The sequence below is a fragment of the Myxine glutinosa genome, chromosome 2, assembly GCF_964187855.1.
Source record: "Myxine glutinosa chromosome 2, kmMyxGlut1.1, whole genome shotgun sequence".
Classification (NCBI taxonomy): Eukaryota; Metazoa; Chordata; class Myxini; order Myxiniformes; family Myxinidae; genus Myxine; species Myxine glutinosa.
The window spans coordinates 223,696,771-223,721,198 of record NC_136262.1 but is presented as its reverse complement, the minus strand read 5'-3'; the positions used below and the strand labels follow the sequence as shown (position 1 = coordinate 223,721,198).

General features: G+C 43.3%; 1 protein-coding gene across 1 annotated transcript in view; it reads left to right on the top strand.

Moving 5' to 3' along the window:
- The window catches only part of LOC137420800 (insulin receptor), a 352,072-nt gene that overhangs the window by 2,356 nt on the left and 325,288 nt on the right, over positions 1 to 24,428 (top strand). The window contains exon 2 of the mRNA XM_078772308.1: positions 10,939 to 11,649. Within this exon, the coding sequence (XP_078628434.1) occupies positions 10,939 to 11,649 (711 nt within the window). The remainder of the gene's footprint in view (positions 1 to 10,938; positions 11,650 to 24,428) is intronic.

Below are 24,428 nucleotides of genomic sequence, written 5' to 3'. Positions count from 1 at the left end.
GTCCATAACTTTTTGAGATATCCTGCTCACAGACAGACAAACAAACGGACAATAAAAATATTGTGATTCTTAATCAAATCAATGTTGAAACAAAAAATAACGCCGCTCTGACCTATCAGCATCCTCTCGGGGGTGGTGGGTGGGGAGGAGAGGGGCAGAACTTGGCTTACACCTCGTCCCTTCCTGCGTCAAAGGTGAATTATTCGTCAATAATCGAACCAAATTGTATTTAAGTATTTATATTCCATATGCAGAATGAAGATCAATATGCAAACGGTCCACAGTCGTCACGAGACCACATGTGCAATAGTCATCGCACAATCCCACAATCCTGTATGACCTCAAACAAGGAAATGAGACAATTTGTCCCAATATTGTCGTGGTGCTCTCCCTGGTTGATTTTTTTGCTACAGCTGTAAACATCAATCTTCTTGATAGTTTACTCAAGTTTAAATAACCAAATTTTGATCGGGTGACCCAGCTTGTATATCTATACTTATATGTATAATACAGTATATAAGAGTGAGTTGTGTCTGTGTAAAGTTGTGTCTTTGTGAACCCCTGGTCCAATTGCCCTGAAAGTGGCTGCATCACACAACGGCTCTCCACACTTTCTCAAATACCTGTACAGTGAATAAAAGGTAGGTTTGTGAAAACCTCCAATGCCAGGTGTATGGAGGCTGCCTAGGCCTCCCTTCACTGGATGGGTCCAGATAATCTCTCATGCATTCTCAGCCATTTTATACAACAAACTACATGTTTCAAACCTCTGATATTTATGGGTGTAAATTCGGAAATGTTATGGTAGAGTATATGGGCATTCAATGTAAATTATTTGACTCAATCAAGGATTCATCATTGTCAGAATGTTTATGCTATTAAATTATTACTTTATTCAGCAAATTTGTTATTTTTTGACACGTTCACCACATTCCAATGCAGTCACAAAACACCATGGATACTTTTACAACCATCAATGACAGTGGTAAGGTCATTGGCCATTGATTTATTGAAGAAGTTATTTTTCAGAAATTTCAGCTTTTATTATTCATACTCACAACGGTACCCGCCCTACGGGCAGGGCTTCAATTGGGAGGCCCAAATGAAAAGGTAAAATATCAGAAATTGAAGGCTTTTTTTTATTTTAAACGATTCATATAAACATCCGTTAAATCATATCACACGCAAATCATCAAAATCTAAACAGTATCTTACTATAATTCACCAAATGTCCCACAGTGATCGATACACTATGATCGTGATCGTGATGATCGTGATCGTGAATCGTGATCGATAATCGTGTTCAAAATCGCTATGTCATATGTACTCCCAATATGTGTTTCCTTCAGTTGAAATGGGTTAGAATTCTCTCAAGCAGGGATTCAACCCGTGTCCTTATAAAAGGTCTTTGTCTGAGGTCACCGAGTCCGATCAGTGCAACTGTGCAGCGATTGGTGCAGCCGTTTGTGCGGCACCCGGGAAAACAACATCGTCACAATGAACGTTATCCGAACGCGAATGTTATGCGTGAGTCCAAACCTGAGAATGCTGGAGACCAAAGCTGAAATTGGGAAAACTAAATAGCCTATTTTACTCCTGGAGATCCCAGGATTACCCACTCAAAATATTGTTGCGATCGGTTCAGCCGTTTTTACGGTACCTTCGAACGGACAGACAGACAGACGGACGGACATTTGGTGAATTATAGTAAGATGCAACACCAAAACACGACCATTTTATTCAGCAGAACTGCTCTTCCTTGTTTTTTCTTTCTTTATATAAAGAAAAAAGTGATAAGTGAAATGTAATTTTTGTTGTTAAAGAAAACCTGATAAAAGCTGGAAAAATCTTATTTTACACTTCCATGGTGCTGGCTACAACTCACCTACGAAAGCTGGACTGATACCAAATGACTGTGCTGTTGCAGCAATCTGCAAAACAATAGCATCCTCACTGTCTGTTACACTGCATACCGGTATGAACAATATCCATAAAATGAGCTTGAGAATAAGGGATAGAGGCACTCTGTCTACGTGGAATTTTCCTTCTAGTTATCCCCATGCTTTAAAAAAGCAAAACACAAAAAAGGGGAGATATTGTATTTGGCTCTATCTGTCTGTCACGCTATTTCCTTCTAAACGGTTGTACAGAAATTCAACAAACTTAGTAGTTATGATCACCAAATGGCAAGAAGGTGTGAGAGCAGTATCAAATTCGGCCCTGACCCATGGGGCTTTTGGGCAGGGTCAAAAGTTCAAATACCAAAAAATGCAATTATGGCCAAATTTTAAAAACATTAATGAAACTTTATACATGCAATCGACATTGGGGAACACATGAAATGTACTAGAACAGCACTCAGTGGAGAGCATACCTCGCCTGGTTGGCCATATCACTCAATGGTGAAGAATCACTTAAAAATTCCACTAACTGGATCCGGTTCTTGATCTTCACCAAAATTGAATCGATTCTTCCTTGTCACACACACAACCTGTCCACCAAGTTTCGTCCAAATCCATCTGTAACTTTTTGAGATATCTTGCTATGTACCGTTTTTGGCCCTATCTCCCAATGGTGAAGAATTACTTAAAAAATAAAATAATTCTCATATCCGAATCCATATTCAGATCTTCACCAAAATCGAATCGAATTGTCCTTGTCAGACACCCAACCGGTCCACGAAGTTACATCCAAATCCGTCCGCAACTTTTTGAGATATCCTGCTATGTACCGTTTTTTGGCCCTATCTCCCAATGGTGAAGAATCACTTAAGAAATTCTACGAACTGGATACATGCAATCGACATTGGGGAACACATCAAATGTACTAGAACAGCACTCAGTAGAGAGCATACCTCCGCCTGGTTGGCCATATCACTCAATGGTGAAGAATCACTTAAAAAATTATACTAACTGGATCCGATTCCGGATCTTCACCAAAATCTAATCATTTCGTACTTGTCACATATGTTACATCTCTGCCAAATTTCGTCCAAATCCGACCACAACTTTTTGAGATATTTTGTTCACAAACGGACAAACAGACAAACAAACAGACAGACAGACAGACAGACAGAGACAGACAGGGGTGAAAACATAACCTCCATCCACCTTTGGTGGCAGAGGTAATAACTAGTTTTTAGATCTGACCCCCAATTCATGCAACAGTGGGAACTCAGTGTCGTAAGGGTCAAAACAGAATCTTTTTTTTTTAACTCAAAATTTGATATTGGGTCATCCCTATTGGAACTTTTTGGCATCTTTCAACTTTACTTTAGGTTGGAAGCGTGGGGATTTGCGATGGCGCACCATCGACTTTGCTTTAGTTTTGGCTGTTTTCCACTTCTCCACAGCAGTTGCAACAACATCCTCACTCTCAGTGAAAGGTGGTCCATTTACAGAAGCATGCATTGGAGCTTCTAGCATGGTGTTTTTTTTAGATAACTTCTTGGTCTGTTTTTTAGCCTCTTCAGGGCACTAGTTCCATGTTCTGGTCATGCATTGCTGAATGGTATGGATAAGCACACCTCTACAATGTGGAGAAGCTTGGGGGTAAACTGGCCCATATGTAGTTTTGGATCTCAGAAGATGCTTGAGTGCCCACCTATCTTGTAGGTATTTCTCTGATTATGTTGTGACTATATTTCTTTCTACTAGGAAGCAGATAGGTAATCTTCGCTCGTCTTTATGAGGGAGCCTGGAATTTTCCCATTCATCCACAGCCTTCCTTTGGTCTTCTAGAGCCTGGAAGAAGTGGGTATCTAGAGTATTGCAATCCTCTTTTCCATATTCAGGAAAACCTGGATACATTCTAGGTGGAACAGACTTCAGATCGAAGATTTGAAAGGCAGAAACAGCTGCTCGCATTGAATCTGTTAATTAGGTTATCCCTCTTTTTTTTGACATACTTAATAAGCTGTCTTTCCCTCGTGGTCCACCTGTGCTGTCTTTCCCTCGCGGTCCCCCTGTACTGTCTTTTCCTCGTGGTCCCCCTGTGCTGTCTTTCCCTCGTGGTCCCCCTGTGCTGTCTTTCCCTCGTGGTCCCCCTGTGCTGTCTTTCCCTCATGGTCCCCCTGTACTGCCTTTCCCTCGTGGTCCCCCTGTGCTGTCTTTCCCTCCTGGTCCCCCTGTGCTGTCTTTCCCTCGTGGTCCCCTGTGCTGTCTTTCCCTCGCGGTCCCCCTGTGCTGTCTTTCCCTCGTGGTCCCCCTGTGCTGTCTTTCCCTCGCAGTCCCCCTGTGCTGTCTTTCCCTCACGGTCCCCCTATGCTGTCTTTCCCTCGCGGTCCCCCTGTACTGTCTTTCCCTCGAGTCCCCCTGTACTGTCTTTCCCTCGCGGTCCCCCTGTGCTGTCTTTCCTTCGCAGTCCCCCTGTGCTGTCTTTCCCTCGCGGTCCCCCTGTACTGTCTTTCCCTCGTGGTTCCCCTGTGCTGTCTTTCCCTCACGGTCCCCCTGTACTGTTTTTACCTCTCGGGGTCCCCCTGTGCTGTCTTTCCCTCATGGTCCCCCTGTGCTGTCTTTCCCTCATGGTCCCCCTGTACTGTCTTTTCCTCGTGGTCCCCCTGTGCTGTCTTTCCCTCGTGGTCCCCCTGTGCTGTCTTTCCCTCATGGTCCCCCTGTACTGTCTTTCCGTCGTGGTCCCCCTGTGCTGTCTTTCCCTCGCGGTCCCCCTGTGCTGTCTTTCCCTCGTGGTCCCCCTGTGCTGTCTTTCCCTCGCGGTCCCCCTGTGCTGTCTTTCCCTCGTGGTCCCCCTGTACTGTCTTTCCCTCGTGGTCCCCCTGTGCTGTCTTTCCCTCATGGTCCCCCTGTGCTGTCTTTCCCTCGCGGTCCCCCTGTGCTGTCTTTCCCTCGTGGTCCCCCTGTGCTGTCTTTCCATCGTGGTCCCCCTGTGCTGTCTTTCCCTCGCGGTCCCCCTGTGCTGTCTTTCCCTCGCGGTCCCCCTGTGCTGTCTTTTCCTCGCGGTCCCCCTGTGCTGTCTTTCCCTCGTGGTCCCCCTGTACTGTCTTTCCCTCATGGTCCCCCTGTGCTGTCTTTCCCTCGCGGTCCCCCTGTACTGTCTTTCCCTCGCGGTCCCCCTGTGCTGTCTTTCCCTCGTGGTCCCCCTGTACTGTCTTTCCCTCGTGGTCCCCCTGTACTGTCTTTCCCTCGCGGTCCCCCTGTATTGTCTTTCCCTTGTGGTCCCCCTGTGCTGTCTTTCCCTCGCGGTCCCCCTCTGCTGTCTTTCCCTCGCGGTCCCCCTGTACTGTCTTTCCCTCGCGGTCCCCCTGTACTGTCTTTCCCTCGCGGTCCCCCTGTGCTGTCTTTCCCTCGTGGTCCCCCTGTGCTGTCTTTCCCTCGCAGTCCCCCTGTGCTGTCTTTCCCTCGTGGTCCCCCTGTGCTGTCTTTCCCTCATGGTCCCCCTGTGCTGTCTTTCCCTCACGGTCCCCCTGTGCTGTCTTTCCCTCGCGGTCCCCCTGTGCTGTCTTTCCCTCGTGGTCCCCCTGTACTGTCTTTCCCTCGCGGCCCCCCTGTGCTGTCTTTCCCTTGTGGTCCCCCTGTACTGTCTTTCCCTCGCGGTCCCCCTGTGCTGTCTTTCCCTCGCCGTCCCCCTGTGCTGTCTTTCCCTCGTGGTCTCCCTGTGCTGTCTTTCCCTCGTGGTCCCCCTGTGCTGTCTTTCCCTTGCGGTCCCCCTGTGCTGTCTTTCCCTCGTGGTCCCCCTGTGCTGTCTTTCCCTTGCGGTCCCCCTGTGCTGTCTTTCCCTCGTGGTCCCCCTGTGCTGTCTTTCCCTCACGGTCCCCCTGTGCTGTCTTTCCCTCGCGGTCCCCCTGTGCTGTCTTTCCCTCGCGGTCCCCCTGTGCTGTCTTTCCCTCGTGGTCCCCCTGTGCTGTCTTTCCCTCACGGTCCCCCTGTGCTGTCTTTCCCTCGCAGTCCCCCTGTGCTGTCTTTCCCTCGCGGTCCCCCTGTGCTGTCTTTCCCTCGCGGTCCCCCTGTGCTGTCTTTCCCTCGCGGTCCCCCTGTGCTGTCTTTCCCTCACGGTCCCCCTGTGCTGTCTTTCCCTCGCGGTCCCCCTGTGCTGTCTTTCCCTCGCGGTCCCCCTGTGCTGTCTTTCCCTCGCGGTCCCCCTGTGCTGTCTTTCCCTCGTGGTCCCCCCCTGTACTGTCTTTCCCTCACGGTCCCCCTGTACTGTCTTTCCGTCGTGGTCCCCCTGTACTGTATTTCCCTCGTGGTCCCCCTGTGCTGTCTTTCCCTCGCGGTCCCCCTGTGCTGTCTTTCCCTCGTGGTCCCCCTGTACTGTCTTTCCCTCGCGGCCCCCCTGTACTGTCTTTCCCTCACGGTCCCCCTGTGCTGTCTTTCCCTCGCAGTCCCCCTGTGCTGTCTTTCCCTCGTGGTCCCCCTGTACTGTATTTCCCTCGTGGTCCCCCTGTGCTGTCTTTCCCTCGCGGTCCCCCTGTGCTGTCTTTCCCTCATGGTCCCCCTGTGCTGTCTTTCCCTCGCGGTTGTCAGCTCTTTCACGGACCTCGATTCAGTATACAAAAAAAAGAAAGAAAAGCAGGTTGCTCATTTGAACCTCTTGAAAAGCACTTCGTTCAGGACCCCACAGTGCCAATCGCCCTGAGGGACTAAGACCTGCTTTGAGTGTTGTGATAAATTACTTCATTCTCACTAGTACATCATGGTTATCCATAGTGAAAAATGGACCCTGCCCTTCCAGAAGGCGTTCTTTGCTGAGTGATGCAAGTGAGAACAGCACTGCATGAATCTTATAAGCAGCCCTAAGGTATTTGACTTTATCAACCTTGCGAAGAAGACCAATGTGCAGTGGGATCTATTTCCATAGAACGGAAAGTCAGAAGTAATGGTAAGTAGTCCTGGTATATCCCATCAATTGCGTTGTTAATTGGCAACCATCTTGTCCATGTGGATTAAAAAAACAAAATTTCCAACTGCTTTCGTCGCAGTCTCTGACAATGTCATGAATGCAGTTCCTGTTGAGTCTTAGCAAATGCAGCCAAACGTTTCGGAGAGTTATCAAAAAACTTCCAGCAAGTAAGGAGAACTTCCTCGACCACTTTCAGGTGAGCTATGTCATCTGTGGAGTTTGAACAGGCCACAGCATGCCTATGGCAAATGCAGGTAGTGATTGCTAAGCATTTGCGGATTAAGTGATTCTGTTAACTGAGCAGCCAGGCCCATGTTCTTTCCCACGATAACACTAGCTCCCTCAGTTATTGGCGATGACAGGCACCTACCTCCCTTCTCGGCCCAGTTTTGAAGAGTCTGGGAAATCACTGCATGGAGACATTTAGCATCGGGACTTGTAAATTGTGTCAACACATCTCTCACTGCTACAAATTTTGTTTGGACGATGACATCTTCAGCAACATACTGGATGAAGAGCAGCAGTTGCTCTGTAACTGCTGTATCTGTCACATCATCAGCTAACAGTTCAAAGGACTGAGACTTTTGAACTGATCCAATACGTTTTCTTCAATTCTCTGGTCAATTGACCAAAGTATTCTTGAATTGGCTGACCGAGCAAAGCAATGTACAAAGTACTTCAGGTTCTGATAATTCATTGTCTGCAGAAGATTTAGAAGTGACAACAGCTTTTTGTTGCCTACCAACTTTGGCTTTGGTTGGCTTTCTTCAGCCAACCAGAAAGCAGACAAAAGGCATTAAATAGGACTTAAACTTTTACTTGATCTCTTTTCTCTCGCTCAATATGGTATTGTTATGTGCACACCATTAAGGTGTTGTTGTGAGAAATTATGGATGTCCAATTGACTGCACTTGTAATGAACATAAGCTTCTAAATTTCATTTATTTTGATGGTTTTGCTTATTACCTCCACCACCCCCCCCCTTCCCACGCCTCCTCCCCCCAAGCCCTCTCCCTCCCACACATCTCCCTGCTCTTAAATGTTGTGTGCTCTCAAGTGTTTGTGTGCTTCCCCTTCTCTTGTCTTCCGCTCCCTCTTTTTCATTATTTTGTTTGTCTGGTTGATTTGTTTGTGAAGTAAATGTCAGCTCTTTCACAAGCCTCGATTCAGTATACAAAAAAAAACCAAAAAAAAAAAACCGAAGATGGACGGAGGTTACGTTTTCAACCCTGTTTGTCTGTCCATGAGTAGGATATCTCAAAAAGTTAAGGATGGATTCGGATGAAACTTTCTGGACAGATTAGGTATGTGACAGATGAATTGATTCAATTTTGGGGAATATCCGAATCTGGATCTGGATATGATATTTAAAAAAAATTCCAAGTGATTCTTCACCACGAGGAGATGAGCCCAAAAACGATGATAAAATATGTAGCATGACATTCAAAAAGTTGTAGCCCCCTTTGCTGCTATAACAGCCTCAACTCTTCTGGGAAGGATTTCCACGAGATGTTGGAACATTGCTGCGGGGATTTTCTTCCATTCAGCCACAAGAGCATTAGTGAGGTCGGGCACTGATGTTGGGTGCTTAGCCCTGGCTCGCAGTCGGTGTTCCAATTCATCCCAAATGTGTTCGATGGGGTTGTGGTCAGCGTTCTGTGCAGGCCAGTCAAGTTCTTCCACACCAATCTCGACAAACCATTTCTGTATGGACCTCGCTTTGTGCACAGGGGCATTGCCATGCTGAAACAGGAAAAGGCCTTCCCAAAACGGTTGCCACAAAGTTGGAAGCACGCAATCGTCTAGAATGTCATTGTATGCTGTAGCATTAAGATTTCCCTTCACTGGAACTAAGGGGCCTAACACGAACCATGAAAAACAGTCCCAGACCATTATTCCTCCTCCACTAAGCTTTACAGTTGGCACTATGCATTCGGGCAGGTAGCGTTCTCCTGGCATCCGCCAAACCCAGATTAGTCCGTCGGACTGCCAGGTGGTGAAGTGTGATTCATCACTCCAGAGAACGCGTTTCCACTGTTCCAGAGTCCAATGGTGGTGAGCTTTACACCACTCCAGCCGACGCCTGGCATTGCGCATGGTGATCTTAGGCTTGTGTGCGGCTGCTCGGCCATGGAAACCCATTTCATGAAGTTCCCGACGAACAGTTGTTGTGCTGACGTTGCTTCCAGAGGCAGTTTGGAACTAGGTAGTGAGTGTTGTAACCGAGGATAGACAGTTTTTACGTGTTACGTGCTTCAGCACTCGGCGGTCCCGTTCTCTGAGCTTGTGTGGCCTACCCCATCGCAGCTGAGCTGTTCTTGCTCCTAGACGTTTCCATTTCACAATAACAGCACTTACAGTTAACCGGGGCAGCTCAAGTAGGGCAGAAATTTGACGAACTGACTGGTTGGAAAGGTGGCATCCTATGACGGTGTCACGTTGAAAGTAACTGAGCTCTTCAGTATGGCCCATTCTACTGCCAATGTTTGTCGATGAAGATTGCATGGCTGTGTGCTTGATTCTATATATCTGCCAGCAAAGGGTGTGGCTGAAACAGCCGAATCCAATAATTAGAATGGGTGTTCGCATATTTTTGGTCATGTCATGTATGTGCTCCACCAAGTGCCATTCTAGTTCCAATTGATCTGGTAGTCGTGAGGGCGTAGACGAGAGCTTCTGAGCATTTTCTATCATGAGAAAGTACAATATGCTTATGCTGACACACACCATGAAATAATTTTACCTGCTAGGGTGAAAAAGAAACGTAAAAAACCCATCATGCTCTATGCTTATGTGTTTTTTTTAATGTTGCATAATCATCATTTTATATTTAACAAGTTGGGTCGCCCACGTCACGCAGAAAAGATTTTCAGACAGAGAGAGAGACAGAGAGAGAGAGAGAGACAGAGACAGAGACAGAGACAGAGACAGAGAGAGAGAGAGAGAGAGATAATTTCCTTGTTGGGGGGAGAGAGAGGGTGGTGGTTGTGCCCATGACTTGAACCTGGGTATCCCCATCACAAGGAAAATCTGGTGGCGATTGAGCGAGCTGTTTTTTATTTCAATGATTTTCAGACGTACATTACACACTCATACAGAGAATTTCCTTGCTTGGAGGTGGAAAGGGGTGTGACCTGGCCCTGAAACCCACAGAAAATATGCAATAGTTGGTGTGTACACACACACACACACACACACACACACACACACACACACACACACACACACACACGTGAAGAGCATCGAAATTCGAAATGGTATCAGTGATAATTGGAGCAAAAGGAATGATAAAGAAGAACCTCACTGAGATTTAAAAAACCATCCCCGGGAATATTACCACAAATGAACTACAACTGGAGACAATCCGGGGTTCGGTGAGGATCCTGAAAAGAGTCATTGGAACAAAACTCTGAAAAAGTTTAACAGCTTGTTCCATGAACCATGGTCCCTTACCGAGGTGAAAGTGGATACCCTGGGTCCCCTGGGGAGGACTCAGTTCCACCCCCTGAAACCCGTAAATAGAGATAACAACCAATGACACACACACACACACACACACACACACACACACACACACACACACACACACACACACACACCTCTTATCTAATATATAAAGCCCTTTCTAACCACTCACTCACTGGTAGAGATGTTTAGTACCGTCTAGATGGGGGATAAAGCTGAAAGTTTGCATACTGCTGCAACTCATAGCCAATAGCCAATAGCCAATAGCCAATATCCCAGAAAAAAAAAGATCACAAAATGGTCGGAAATTTTCCGTAAACGTTAAATATGCATGAATAAAGATCAATATGCATGAATAAAAGTTAATTTATAAATATGCAACATATTTCGTTTGTCATTTGGACATGGATACATATATATATGGTTGGCTGAAAAATGTCTGTTTAATTGCCCCATAAATTTCAGAGCCACTAAACTTGCTAAACTGACTTTAAAGGATGATTAATGTTTTGATGTTTTTGATGTAAATTGTTGTTTACAGAAATATTTTGATTTAATTTTCTTTTCCTCCACCCCCTTTTTGTTCCACCTTCCCATATTTCCAAACAACTGCTGTAGTTTGTAATACCTTTGATGTACGCAACAACATCACCATGCTGGATGACCTCAGTCACTGCACCATCATTGAGGGATATCTGCAGATTGTTCTAATTTCAAACACACGACCCGAGCACTTCTCTGGCCTCTCCTTTCCTCGCCTGACAGTCATCACTGAATACCTACTACTTTATCGTGTTGCGGGTCTCGAAAGTCTCCGTAACCTCTTTCCTAACCTGACGATCATCCGTGGTACACGTCTCTTCTTTAACTATGCCCTCGTCATTTTTGAAATGCTGAATCTCAAAGAGATTGGTTTGATAAGCCTGACAAACATCACCCGTGGAGCAGTGCGCATCGAGAAGAACCCTGACCTCTGCTACCTGGATACTGTGGACTGGTCCCTCATTCTGGATTCGGTGGAGATCAACTACTTTGTAAACAACAAGTTGGCTCAAGACTGTAGTGATGTCTGTACAGGGGCTGCTCCCTCCATCCAATCCCAGTCATCGTTTTCATCTGCATTTTTTCCAAGCTCACCTGATGAAAATTCTGAAACTGGTGCTGTTCCCATCGTCACGGCTCCAATTGCTGCCGATTCCATCTTCATGCCTTCTTACGCTCTGGCTGACAGCACTGATCCTGAAACTGGGGAAACTTCACGGTGTGCTTACACTCTCAAAAATGGGCTTCGCCTCAAGCGCTGTTGGACAGCAGAACACTGCCAGAGAGGTAGGTGTGACTGTGATTGTTGTGTTGATAGATTTAAATTGTTCAACTGTTTTTGTCCTCAATATCAATCAGTTATGCTGCCTTGTTAAATACATATTGAACATGCTGGTGTACGATCTAACAAAATGTCCAATGTCAGGTCTTTTATATGGGCATTTATAACTTTTGCCGAGTACCTGAAACAAAAGCATGTTTCATCCGGGATGATAATTTGGTAAAGCTAATGCATTACTATAGATGCATGTATTGTATTGATGATTGTGATGTCACTTGATTGCTATTGGTGGTGATGCTATAGCCGTTGAATCATATCGGTTACAATGTAATTCTAATTTCTTGCAAGTGAGGCAATAAGACTAGCAGTTTACATTGCCTCCAGGGTTAACCCAGTTTTTATCTGCTTTCATATGCCCTTTGGAGGGGCCAACTTTTACTTTTTTAGTGTAATAAACATTTATGCATGTACAGATGTATTTTTGTCATAGATCAAATAATTTAAATTGGACCTTCAATTAGTTTTTTTTCATGTGATTTCCTGGTGCAGTGTTGGATATCATCAGATTCGGTTGTATCATGGCTGGAGCATCTGCTCTGAGTCTGCTAGCTAGGCCAGCGGTTTGATTCTGAGCCTGGTCGAGTCATACCATATATTTAAAAATTGGTTCGTGCTGCTTCCTTGCTTGATGCTCAGTATTTAGCGCATGGAGCATGGACAAACCCCAATGGTTGTCATCCATGTGGCGGGATAAATTTCTCATCGATTGCCCCACTGATTGTGGAGAGAAAAAGCTATGCTACAATGATGGCATTGCCAGTACTCAGAGTACCACAGGAAGTTATGTCGCTTCCCCCAATGGCTGTGTTGGGCTGAAGTCAAGTCCTGTGCTGTGTCATATACGAGTATTTACATATGTGTGATATGTGTTGCAGCTCCTCCAAGAGCCTTAGAACCTGAAAGAAATGTCAGTATCGGTTCTGTGGAAGTTTATTGGTTGGGGATAAAAAATTAATCGTTTTAATATTGTCATCTCTGCATGGCAAGTATTATTTATGCTTAAGGTAATTATAATGATAATGAAAATGGGACCACTGGATATGTAGCTTATCTTGGGCCCCGGCATAATGTTGTAACCCAAAAAGATTTTTGAAGGAATTTACTAAGTCCGCCATTTTGACCTACTTAAAATCATGTGACTTAAACGAGCTTTGCAATGCCCTATCACCAGTCAGGAGCAGAACCTTGCTGCCAAATTTCAGCCGGATCGGCCAAGCAATTTGGCCAGAGAAGTGGAAATAGGAGCCGGACGGATGGACAGACGGACGGTGCACGATGACAATACCTTCTCTGGAATTCCAATTCCAGATAATCTAATAATAAAAATAGGACCACTGGACCTGCAGCTTATCTGGACCCTGGCCTAATGGTGTAACCCAAATTAGGTGCATTCTGACTTGTGGTCTGAAAAAGATTTTTGAAGGAATTTACGCGACTGCAGTTGTGGCAGATGGGTCCCTGATTTAGCATCTCCCCAATGGACAGCACATACATTTAGACAATGACCATGCATACAAAAAAACCAGGGTGACAGTTTATATCTGGGTCGAGATTTGAACCCATGCTTGACAGCTCAGGGGCAAGTGTGTAGACCTCTAAGCTGTCCTGTGAGCCATAATTTAGATTTACTCATTAATCCTTATGGGAAATTTTGGAGTGTTGTTTCTTTTTACGGTGTAGCCCATAGGGCAATGCCATCTAGAACAGCATTTGTCTGTCCGTATGTCCCCACATACGTACACCAATCAGAGCTGAGGAATCAGAAAATTCTGGTCACATGACATGCGGAAGTGTTTAGTAACCAGTACAGTTGCATATTTAACTAAAAGGAAATATAATAACCTTCTGTGGAACGTTTAGGCGTCCCAGCGGGTGTTGTAAGGTAGGCAGGAGGTTTCAGAAATTCCTCAATACAATTATGATTTTGAAATGCGATCGACACGGACCTTGCTCCCGAATCCAGAAGTGAACAGATGATGATGGTTCTCTGGTTTGATATCTCAATGCAATCATGATTTAACATTATAGTTTTTATTTATTGAAGATTAAAAAAATTATTTTTCAGAGCTGGTGTAAAATAAGAAGAAGAACCTGTGAAAATTATGTAAAAAACTATAGTACGCTTTAGAAACTCACCATCGCTGATCACTGACATAACTTGTACTAAGGCCTTGGGGACTGCCTACCGAAGGCCTGGGATGATCCTCAAATGAAACAAGCAGGAGTTCACAATGTAACCACAAAGGTACAACAACACAAATTCATTTATCATTCAGACATTCGTTTTCCTTTGCGGCTTTTCGATAAATGAAATGTATTTAAAACATCTAGAATGCACCTTTAGTAAATCTCCATTAGTCTACTCATAATATTCTTTATTTACTTAATTTACATATACTGTGCTGTACTGTGTATGCATTAAACTACTCCTTCTTCCACACCAAGTATTTCAAAGTACATGGTCATCAGACAGTAATATCACATGTTTGTTATAGCCAGAAGAGTATCACAAACAACATACTGTATAGAGTGGTGCAGTACAAATGTGTGTGCCCTTTACACATTGATGCATTTATCCTAGGTTTTGTTAACATATAAAGCACAAGCAAAAGTATCTGTCCACAGTGACGGGAAAAGTTTAAGTTAACCTATCAATTTAAACGATTTCATGTAAAAAGGTTAATTGTGTTGCACTCTTGATTTGACTCAGAGCCAAAGCTCTGAGCTAATTATACTGCCCACCTCAAAGTGGTGGTGAAATATCGGGTGGCTGGACGTTGTATTTATCTCAAAAGAGGGCTTTGATTCGAAAATATAGCTAATTTAAATTGAGTGTTACTCCCTGAAGATCTGTATTAAATCTACTTTAATCCAGATATTCATGTTGATTTTAAAGATTACTGGATGGGGGGAAAAAAGGGAATGTTGAACTTTGCCTGCGTGCGCAGCTTTTCAAACGCAGCACAGGAAGTCGCCACCGTAAACGGGAGACAGACATACGCACGAACAGACACCACGGTTCACAATATATAAATAGATTATGCAATGATTTTTGTACAACTTGTAAGAAGTGAAAATGTTGGCTTAATTATGTGATCCAAATGTGGCATTATGATTGCTTATTAATCACTAAAACATAATGTTACTTTCCTTCCTTTAACCATGATATGGCAGTATTCAAATGGATGGTCCAAAAGTCCAAAGATATATCACATTTGATTTAAAATGTAAAATAACGCAATTACTCTGTGGCAGGCATATTGCTTTTAGTTTTCATAATTGATCGGTCATTCGCTGTTCATTTTATTTTATTGGTTATAACTTAATTTCACTGGTCCTTAAACACAGCAGCTTGGTGGTGGAGTGGGTAGAGCCTTGTTGCATTACCCTCATGGGTGTGGCTTTGATTCCCACGGATGTTAGCTCTGCAATGGACTGGCAAACTCTCCAAAATGAATTATAGCCGTGAAGTGTTCCTGACTTGTTGTGATTATCCCAACGCAATGTCAAAATCGTGGGCTCAACCACCACTACCACTGGTCCTTCCCTTGATAGTAGCATCTGGAGTAAAAAACTTTTGCTCATCTGAATCTGTGCATAATATACTTAATTTAAAATCTGAAGTTTCAGTGTTCTTTTGCATTATCTGGTATTAAAATTGATGGTGATGTTGGTGATGCATGGAAGAAACTTACCTGAGTTATATGGAAGAAGCATGACTACTGAGATTGCATAAATTCAACATTGTGGTTGTAGCTGCATCATTGCTTCTGCAACACTCACCTTCTCTAGTTTTGTGCACATGCACGGCAACAAGCTAAACTGTTTGCTGCACTTGCACATTTTTGTTTTATGCCAGGTGAACAAAGGTCCATAAAATCTAAGTGGTACAGCAGATGGTATAAGTGGCAGTGGTGGGAGGGAACATGCAAGGATAGATGAGCATGGCCGTGTGCTCCGGAAGGAAGTGTGGTACTGTGTGGGAGGCGATGAGTGAGGGTGAACGAGTTCAAAGTCTGGCCGTAAGCACTGGAAGTGCCTCAAGGGAATGTCGCTTCGTGATGTCCGAGAACATACCTACCACTTACTCTTTTCCTTGTCAATTTAAGTGAAGATGTGGATGGCTTGGTGCTCAGCACCGAAATCATCACCAAAATTAACAACGTTTGAATCATAGCACTTGTCTTTGTATTTGGCCTGCTTTTCTTTGCTTTGACCAAATGACATTTGGAACAGTAGCAGTTATAATTAGAGGGCAGTGTTTTTGGTTACCTTCCTGGAGCAAGAGAACAAATGATGGGATACGTAAATCTGATAGATCAAGATAATCAGAGAAGCTGAACCCTAGTTTGACAGATTTTCATTTGAAACTTAGCTTGGGCACTGACACACAGTCACACCATTCTAGGGATTCAACTCAAGTGAGTTGTAAACAAGCTCTAGAGTCTAGAATAATGCATTCACATGTTATTCTATGTAATGGAAGCACATGATTTGGCATACAGTTGTGATAATAAAAAATACTTTCTCCATGTATGTAAAAGTAAAATATGTATGGTCATTATTGAAAATACATATGTATGACCAGATGTATGGCCAGAAACAAAATATGTATGGCCAGAAATATGGTCATTATTGAAATTCGTGTAAAGGTAATAAAAAGTTGTATTTCAAAACAAATTCTTACAAGAAAGTGAAGTACATAACATGCCATTTACTTGTGGAAAAGAACATCTAGGAGATGCACACCATTTTGTCTGACACATTCCTCCAATCTTGGACGCCAATTATTCATGACGTTCTGCAACATGACCATGTCAATATCATTGATTTCACGTCTGATGTTTTCCTTAAGTTCATGAAGAGTTTGTGGATGGTTAACATACACTTTGTCCTTTAGATGTGACCACAATAAATAATCACATGCAGTCAAATCGGGTGACCTCGCTGGCCATGGAATATCGCCGTTTCTGGAAATGACATGGAAATGAAAAAAATGAAAGAGCGCACTTACAGTGGTCATGGACACTCTGGCGGTGTGGGAGGTTGCACCATCTTGCATAAACCACGTCATTGGGCTCACTTCTGCAAAACGAAATCAGTAAAAAACAAAAATAATAAAGATGCATGTTATGTACTTCAATGTCATGAATGAATTTATTTTGAAATACAATTTTTTATTTCCTTCACATGAATTTCAAAAATGACCATATTTCTGGTTCACCCTGTATATGAAGTGCACAAATAATAACACAGGTATAGTAGATAACACTAAGTCACCCCGTTTTTATAATCTGATCTCTCAACAGAGCCTAAAGGGCCACTGAGGTGGTTTATATCAGGGAAATAAGTGTTATAAATTCAATTTTTAAGTTTAGGGTTCTCTTGTGGAGCTTAGGTGTTGAACAACAGATTATCTTGGAATGGAATAATCGATGGCTTCCCCTTGCCATCCTCGTGGAGAACTAACAGGGAGGGATTTATACTTTGCTTATTTGCTAACATGTCAATGATGGTCAATTTGTTGTTTTTTTTCCTACATTGAGACATTTTTGACATCTATTGAAGGAACTATAGATGGTACAACAATGGCTTAATATTCCCTCCAAGATGGATGATGTACTTTATGATGCAAATTAATTCCTACGAAGTACGAGGACATTAAGATTCTAAGTTGTATCTTATTTTGGAGCGGCAAGCACAGCCACAATTATTCTTAATTGAATACTGTACGCACAAGGCTTTAATTTAAATGATACTCATACACCTCAACTTGCATTTCGAGATTATGTATGCTCCATATTTGAGGGCTAACAGGATGGCGTAGAGGTATGCACACACCTCTAAGCTGTCTAGTCTAGGTTTGAATCTTCACAGGCAAGGTGATTCATCAACATTTGTGTCAACCCTCGGATGGACATTAAACTGGCGTCCCACCTGCCCTCATTTGTTGGTGGACATTAGTGATCCCTCTGTGTCTTTCGCGAAGAGTAGATGAGCTATCGCCATTGCCAAATTCCAAATTCTTGTCCTGACTTCCTGTGTCGGAGTGGTGACTCATCCGGGATTGTTACCCGAGCCAGAGAAACTGCTTTGGCAGCACCAGCATTCTGTACATGATCTGATCTTCCTCCTTGCCCCTTCCAATCCCGAAGCTCTCCTTTGTTTACCATGCCAGATGTCTGTCAGACGGGCTACACATCATAGCCAAAGACTCGACTATGACATCGTGGGGGTTTCAGAGCAGGATCATGAACTTAACCATCCTTATGGAAGATCTTCCACAGCCCTCCTTTGTTTACCATACCGGATGTCTTTGTCAGATTGATGAATGCATAGTAGGTATTGAAATGCAAGAAATACCACTCTTGATTGTTTATATATCACAATGATAATCATTTCTACGTTGGAGTAATGTTTAAAAGCATTGCATTGGTTTATATTTATAAACACTTCTTTCTGAAAATGAAAATGATGGAATTTCAACACACATAGCTTTCTGAAAATGTGCCAAATGTGACTCGCCTCGAATGATGTAGCCCTAGCTGTGCAGCTTAAAGGAGTTGTCTACATTCAGTGAAGATTAACTTTTTAGAGGATACAAATGCACCGTAATATATGTTGAAGTATCGGCTCCTTTTGTAAAACTCAAGCTATCCAGATTCCAGCTGAAATTTTATCTTTGCTATAGTTATGTCACCATTATGGTTATGGCTATTACATCATTCTTGTTGCACACACAGCCTGTTACAATAGCAAAGCTCAAGGGGATGGTGATGAGGTCATTTAATGTTTGTTGGTTTCATACCTACAAACTGCACATACTGCCTGTTCACATTTATGCATGCACAGTTCCCCGGTTGTGCACTAATAATATTGTTAAGAAACACATCTTATAGACAAATAGCAATGTTACTTACTCATTTAAGTTATCAAATGGGCTTCCCCCAAGTTTTGTAACTTAGAAAAATAGTTTTTTCAGTGTGAGAACAATAATATTTTGTTCAGTGTGAGAACAAGAATCTTTTTGGAATCACACCAGTTCTTTTCAGGCTGCATAACCAATCCAGGTTATTGCTGTTATTTGACAGCACACTTGGTACGATTAGTGTTGTACATACAGTAGGCAGACTAAATAAATTTTCGCTTTGATTGCAACGGAAGGTAACTAAGTTTTTCTTGTAGTATGGTACTTCATTTTCTTTTCTGCGCTACAGTATGCAAAAAACCGGATTATATCATAGCCCTTGCTCCTGTGTTGTGAACTGCTTAAATGCTGTTTTATTCTCAGTTGTTGTTTCATGATGGCTTTTATAGGCCATTTATTTAATTTGTTCAAATGGAGGCATTTTCCTTTGAGGATTGATCTCTATGAGCCAGCTCCTATTTGGATCAGGGTTTATAGATATATTAAGGTAAAGCCAAGGGGGGAGTTTGGGAATGTAAAGTTGAGATCGGCAGTCTTGCAAATGGCAATTATTGAATGGCCATGCTGTTATACACAGTACAGTATTCACTTACTTTAGGGATGAATATTGTTGAATTTCCAAATTGTTTAAAAAAAAAAGTTTTGTGATTCCACTAACTTTTGCTGCTCTAGGGAGGATCTGTTGTTGTGACTCTTCCATTCTGTTTTGTCTTCGTTTCCAGCCACTTGTCTTTATCATATCCCGATTGGGGAATTTGATTTGAAGAAAATAAATAACATGTTTATACCGAACTTGGCTGCTTTCTTGGGGAAGTTTTAGGTTTGAGAAATTTCATATTAACAAAGTGTATCATATATCATTTATCTAATATATCATATATCTAATCATTTGCACCTGAGCTGGTGCACCTGATTCAAATTTTAGGTATTTCAAGTAGTGATAAATGTAGGGGTGTACTTACTTTTTCCACATGTGAAATTTGCATTTATGTTTATTTTAATTATACAATGGACTACAAAATGTAAATGTTTCATGACATTTGTTATATTAGGCCAAAAACAAAACAAAACATGTTTAGCATCCTGCCTTTTTGAAAAAAAGGAGGAGGCACCTTTTTTTTCCTTTTTTTTTCTTCAAAATGGCTGCCATGGACCTTCCACGACCGCCGGGTTTCGTCTATGCTCCAAGCGTGCCAAAAACCTTTTCGCGCCAAACACACTCCTACTCACCTTGGGGACCTTCTTCTCCGGCAACACCTGCAAACTTTTATTGGGGATAGCAAGCATGGCATCACGATGCAAACACGAACTTTGTGTGCATTCCATTTCTTTCTCCCGCGATTTATTTTCTGACTCTGCCGTCTCTTCGGCCGCAATTTCAATTATAATAATTTCTTCGACGACCGCCGGCGCGCATGAATTTTCCCTGTCCAATTCGGCGACCGTCGGTTTTTTTACACCCCGTGTCACGATTTCCATACCCTCGGTCAACTTAGCTGCGCTCTGCCCAAGCTCGCTCCCCACGCGCTCCTCACATAGTGTCACCTCGTCGCGTACCAATGCGGCCTCCCCGCTCGACCTGCGCCCAATGTCCTCCCCCATTTTTTTTATCGTGGTGTCCATGTTGCACTTGGATTCCTCTATTATGGCGTCCATCCGATTAGCCAATCGATCCCCCATTTTTTAAAATGTTCCTCCTCTCTTCTTTCCTGTCCCTTATTGACTCTGCCATGTACGCGCCGAATTGTGTCATGAATTGCCACAGGTCAAAAACAGTTGGTACAGCGGGCTCGGTTCCCGCCGCCACGTGAGAGGCGCCGCCATTTTCTACCCCTGCTGCCGGCCCTTCTTCTGCTTCCTCCTCTTCTACCAATTCTTCCCGTGGGTCCTGGGTCATTAATTCCTCCTCATCATCTACCCACACCGGCATTCGACCGTCTTGACTAGCCATGGTACGAATTTTAAAATTTTATCTTAATAACTAAATTTTGGTCGCTCGTAATTTGGAGCCAATTTGTCCAAAGAAATTTGGTTAGGGTTCCAAATCCCACTCCCGGACACCAATTGTTACGGTTCTTCGCCGCCCTTCTTCCCCTTACCAAGGGGGGATTAATTCCCGTGTTCTTTCTGGGCTTGACGGAACCGAGACTTGAAACGTCCTTTCCGGGCAAACGCAAAGTCGGGTTTCGGGACCAACTCTCGCTCGTACCTAATTCCCTGCGCCGCCACGGAAGCGAGGAAGCAAGCCTCGCATGAGCCACGTGTGGTTTGGGTACGCCGAGCGGATTGAGTACCACGTGGTTCATGCAGTCTTAGTAGTGGAACCCGATTCGAGCGGTTCTATTCGTACCACGCTCAGCCAATGAGGAAACCACAGGAACGATTGAATGGAAAAAGGAAGAACACAGGTTTAATTATCCCCACACGTATATACAATGATCGGGGACGCAGAGACACAGAGCAGCACTTAGTCAGTCTTATCTTACCCTCCGGACTCAGGCCCGTCACACTCACACAGGGAATTGCAGATGGATTGATGTCCCAGCCAGACGCGTCGACGTGGTCATCCAGGAACGGCCCCGTCCGGCTCTCCGCGGTCCCAGCACGTCCCGCGAAGATGGCAGCAGTCAGTGGAAGGAACCTCGTAGCGCGTCTCCCAAACAAAGGCAGCCGATGAGGTGGAACGGCAAATGCGGGACTCTCAGCGCGGCTGGCGATTACACAGCCGTTCTCACTCGCGTGACTTAATGCACTGTATATGGATCGGCCTCCAACTCAACCGAGCGTCACTTATAATAACGCATATTCCGGTTAATGCGCGTCTCTCTTCACCCGCGTAGCTCTCACAGTTCTCTGACGCTCACAACTCCTCTTCAACGATTCCTCCGGGTTGGTCAGTGCGCGCGAGTTCTCCCTGGGCAGCAGTCAGTGCGAGTCCTTCTCGGCAGTCCTCCGTTCATTAGCGAGTCCTCTCGGGGGCTTTGTGCGATGGGTTATATAGGTACGCCCCCGAACCTTCTTACCACGCCCTGTGACGCAATGCTGCCACCACCACCTCTGAGCCCTGATTGGCGGCTCGTGCTTACCGTCAGCGCTTCTGCCGCCCCTCATTCGGCTCCGCCCCGACCCTCCTAGGCCTGCCTCGTGTTAATTCGCCCAAAATGAACCAAAGTCAGCGCAAAGGGGCATGAGGCTAGGGAAGCTGGAAAGTCGGTAGAAGTAGGACCTATTCTCCTGACTCTACTCAATGCAGAACTAACATAGGAAAAGGACTAAGCTCACAAATACGAAGGAATAACTACACTATCGCGAGGCTACATGTTGCTTGTGTGACTAACTATGAGGGGGAAATTTTAACCTTTATTATACTCACTGTACAAACTCAAAACCGCAACAATATATATGTGATATATATATATATATATATATATATATATATATATATATATATATATATATATATATATATATATATATATGTATATATATATATATATATATATATATATCTATATATATATATATATATATATAATATATATATAAATATATATATATATATATATATATATATATATATATATATATATATATATATATATATATATATATATATATATATATATATATATATATATATATATATATACAGTCGTTGCCAAAAATATTGGAACCCTTGCACTTTTTTCAAATAATGCACCATTTCTTCCAGAAAATTATTTGAATTAAAAAATATTTTGGTATCCACATATGTATTTCTTTGGTTTGCTGTGGAACAAAACAAAAAAAGCTGAAAAAATTACTAAATCGTAGCTGATTCCACGCAGAAATCCTAAAATGGCCCGAAAAATATTATTGGCACCTTTTAGAGGTTGCTAGAAATAATTAGATTTCAAGCAGGTGATTCTCCTTTACTTTGGAATTGAACTCACCTATGGTGAGTTGCAGGTGCCTGCAATAAAATAAAATAAATCACTCATTCAACCAGTTTGAATGCAGAAAAGGAGTCATTCTGCTATTTTGTGTCACTGTGTGTACCGCAATGAGCATAGAGAAAAGAAAGAAAATCAGAGAATTGTCTGAGGTCAGACACAAGATTATAACCAAGCATGGACAATCTCAAGGCTACAAGTCCATCTCCAGAGATCTTGATGTTCCTGTGTCCACCATAGTACGCAATGTTATCAGGAAGTTTAAGGCCCATGGTCTATCAGGAAGCCAATCTACCAGGACATGACCGCAAGAGAAAACTTGATTGAATATTGCAGCAAAGGATTGTTTGAATGGTGGAGAACGCACCTCGATCAACTGCCAAACAGATTCAAGCTGACCTTCAGACACAAGGTACGACAGTTTAAACTTGCATCATCTGTCGCCAACTCAATGAAAGGGGATTCTATGGTAGGAAACCCAGGAGGACCCCACTGCTGAGAGAGAGACATAAGAAAGGCTAACTGAAGTTTGCCAAAACACACCTGAACAAGACAAAATCCTTCTGGGAGCTTTTTGGTAAAGCACATCATCTCTATGTTTACAGAAAACAAAAATGAAGCCTTCAAGGTAAAGAACACATTCCCGACAGTCAAACATGGATGAGGTTCAGTGATGTTTTGGGGTTGCTGTGTTGCCTCTGGCACTGGGTGCCTTGAATGTGTGCATGGCATCATGAAATCAGGAGATTACCAAGGCATTTTGGAGCGCAATGTTCAACCCATTGTCAGAAAGCTGGGTCTCCGTAGAAGGTCATGGGTCTTGCAGTAGGACAATGACCCCAACACACTTCAAAAAACACCCAGGAATGGCTCAAGACAAAACGTTGGACTGTTTTGAAGTGGCCAGCAATGAGGCCAGATCTATATCCCATTGAACACCTGTGGGGAGATCTAAAAACAGCAGTTGGGAGAAGGCACCCTTAAAATCTGGGATAACTGGAGCAGTTTGCACATGAAGAGTGGGCCATACTGCCAGTAGAGAGGTGTAGGAAGCTCATTCATGGCTATAGGAAGGGCTTGACTGCACTTATTTTGTCCAAAGGCTGTGCTACCAAGCATGAAGTCTAGGGTGTCAATAATTTTGTCAATGGCATTTATTTTTATGTTCTGATTTAAAAGAATATATTAAGCTCTGAATCAAAAACAAAGGTTCTGTAATATTAACAGTGAAATAAAGAATTGTAGAGGCCAAATACATTTGTCGATTTCAACTTATTTTTAGAGAAAATTGTGAGTTATTTGAAAAAGGTGCCAGCGTGCCAATATACAGTCACGTGAAGAAGTAAGTACACCCCATGTAAAGTTTTGACTTTTTCAACATATTTCAACATACAGCTATTTGATCTTCATTTCAACAATATTGATAGATAAAGGTGATATAATACAACAAATATCATGAAACATTTACATTTTGTAGTCCATTGTATAATTTAAATAAACGTAAATGCAAATTTCGCATGTGGAAAAAGTAAGTGCACCCCTACATTTATCACTACTTCAAATACCTAAAATTGGATTCAGGTGCACCAGCTCAGGTGCAAATGATAAGAACATCGTTGGAGAGGATCTTGGAGGAACCTGTCTTATTTAAACCTCAGACATTTAGTTTGGTTTGCTCTTTGTTGTTGAAGTGTGCGGCGTCACCATGCCTAGATCAAAAGAGCTCTCTGAGGACTTCAGAAAGAAGGTTATAGATGCCTACGAGTCTGGGAAGGGATTTAAAAAGATCTCCAAACAATTTGAAATCAATCATTCGACTGTCCGGAAGATCATCTACAAGTGTAGAAGATTCCAAACAACTGCC